This window comes from Arachis duranensis, chromosome 10 (assembly GCF_000817695.3).
Source record: "Arachis duranensis cultivar V14167 chromosome 10, aradu.V14167.gnm2.J7QH, whole genome shotgun sequence".
In the NCBI taxonomy this organism is placed as follows: domain Eukaryota; kingdom Viridiplantae; phylum Streptophyta; class Magnoliopsida; order Fabales; family Fabaceae; genus Arachis; species Arachis duranensis.
In genome coordinates this window covers 98,891,491-98,894,162 of record NC_029781.3, presented here as the reverse complement: position 1 = coordinate 98,894,162, position 2,672 = coordinate 98,891,491, and the positions used below count along the sequence as shown (strand labels likewise).

The 2,672-nt window shown below is 30.5% G+C and overlaps 1 protein-coding gene across 1 annotated transcript in view; it reads right to left on the bottom strand.

Moving 5' to 3' along the window:
• Nucleotides 1-1,109: 1,109 nt before the first annotated feature.
• The window catches only part of LOC107471228 (uncharacterized), a gene marked incomplete in the record, with an annotated part of 3,046 nt that continues 1,483 nt past the window's right edge, over nucleotides 1,110-2,672 (bottom strand). Inside the window, 3 exon segments of the mRNA XM_016090681.3 lie at nucleotides 1,110-1,918; nucleotides 2,430-2,572; nucleotides 2,658-2,672. Coding sequence (XP_015946167.1) covers nucleotides 1,619-1,918; nucleotides 2,430-2,572; nucleotides 2,658-2,672 — 458 coding nt within the window.

Here is a 2,672-nt window from a genome sequence, read left to right as displayed (position 1 = left end):
GAAAAAAATGAAAATTGTAATGAAATCTCTTTGAAATTAAAATTATTGTAATTCACAAAATGGGTTTTATCATAGTTTAGTAATAATTTGATTTAATTAGCTAAAGTTAGAGAGATAATTAATCTTAATCACAATTCACAAATCAATTCCTTAAATGACAATTGAACAAATCATAGAGGACACCTAATCTTCTATTTATCTTCTATTTATGAGAGAGTTGGTTAGAAATCATCTTTTTTTTAATATACATATTTAATTATGTATTATGATACTAACAAAATTATATTAATTAGATGATATTCAATACATAAAACTAAATTTATTATTATTATTATTATTATTATTATTATTATTATTATTATTATGCATCTCTTTTCCAATTTTTATTATTAAAAATACTCTCTCTTTATAACCAAATAGAAAGACTACTTCAATTGGACAACACCATTATTCATATTAACATGTCTATTTCTGCTTCCAAAAAACAAAAATAATATTAATAATCATCTGTTGAACAGGCCATTCAATTTGTCAATTAGAAAAACGTAACAATAATAATAATAAAAAGAAAACTTAAACGGAAGAGTAGGCCACATTACTTCAATTCAATTCAACAAAATTTATATTGTTTTAATCATTATTCTCAACATTTATGCCACATTCAATGTTCTACAGATAGATAAATTAACTTTATGAAGACAAACATTTATGTTTGGTTATTAGTGACTAAGCCAAACCTTTCTTATGTGTGCTTTTTTTTAATTTTTTTTTTGGTATAGATTTTTTTTAAATCTATTACCAGAGTTGAATACAAACGAACTTGGGCCAGAATGAAGCCCAAATTACAAGAGGTGCAGTCTTTTTCTTATTTTTTTTTTGGGTTTTTCAAAGGACAAATGTGGGTCTAAACTCTATTTAAAAATTAGTTTAATTATTCTGCCAGTTCCTATAATTTCATTAAATTTTCAGTTAGGTCTATATACTTTTTTTTCTTTTCAGTCGGATCCTATACTATATTTTGTAATTAAGTCCCTATCGTAACAAAAACGAATTAACAGAATATTCTGTTAAACTATATAGAATATTCAGTCAAATATTAGTCATATTCGTTTTGTTTAATAGAATATTCCATTAATTCTAATGTTTTTGTCACAATAGGGACTTAATTACAAAATCTGATACAATATAAAGACTCAAACGAAAAGAAAAAAAATATAGGGATCTAATTGAAAATTTAGTAAACCTTAAAAATTTGTTGTTGGCCAATAGGTCACAAAACAGGGTTAAACAGACTAATGAACTTAATTACTATACCAAAACAAATTGGTTAGAAGAGGTGCAGTTTTTAAACACAAAACGCAAAAGTTGAATGCATGGAACCTGTTAGGGTGTTTAGTATATTTGGGATTATGCTGATATGAAATGAACAAATCCTACTATGATCATGCATGTAAATCTATTTATCTCTTCAAGATTTTCATGCAAGATAAATCTCTGATTTTACAATATATCTTCCTACATATTCCAAAAATTCAAATATTAACATCTTCCTTAACAATCAACTTAGAAAAACTATATATATTTAAGGTTAACCAGTATTAGTATTAGCAATGGTATTTCACCGTTTCCGGCCCGAAACGGTTTTCTTCACAGCCCCAACCGAAACTAAGAACTGATCGAGGGACGATAAGGTCCTCATGTCGTCCGGAGGGAAATAGCTGGCAGCTTTTCCCATGACTGAAGAGAATAGAAGGGAAAGTGATGGCCAAGTGGGGTTGGTATCGACCAAGAACTCGTCCAAGAATGCAAATGCCGCCCGGAAATCGGACCGGCTTGCATTTATTGGAGCTGCAAAATGAGCAGGGATAATTCTCTTGAACCTCCAATCTTGCGAGATTCTATCAACCCACTCTCTAACCTGGATAACAGTGAACACAAATTCTGAATCCAAAACTCGAAAACACCAACAAACACATCTCTTAGGCTTACTTGTCTTACAAGTCACAACAACAAACGTGTCGGAGTCTGAATGCAATGGTGTAAAAAGGAGGTGGAGTGAACTTTGCCTATGGTTCCCTACATTACAAATACTTATACTCACACAAAGATGTCTTTATGCGAAAATGATAGTTGAAAACCAATAGATAGTTTGTTATATTTGACTAAACTGCTCAATATAATACGTGTCAACATCTTAACTACCATCTTTACATAAAGACATCTTCATGTGAGTAGTCACCTTTTTCCTAGTAAAAGATACTTTTGAAACATCAAGACTATTCAATTTATGTGTCTATCATAATCATAACCACCTATAGAAAATAACACAAGGTTGAGCAGTTTATAAATTGGTAGCTATATATCAGGTAACAAGATTAAGAATTTAGGATATTCAAATAAAACAAATGATACTTCAGAAAGAGGATTACCTTTTCAGGAACTTTGCTGAAGACCAGTGTCTTCACAATTGGTGAAACAATCAGTTTCTGCGACATCTGTGCAAAGCTAGCATTAGGTTCTAACAGATTCGATGGACCAAGAAACAAGATTTGTAGAACCATTCTTTCCCATCCTGCAGAGTAAAGCTATAGGATTTAAATTCAACCTCAAATGAAAGTAGTATGCATTCTGCAAGTGTGGGAGGGAAAGATGCCGACCTTTTTGCCTGTTCG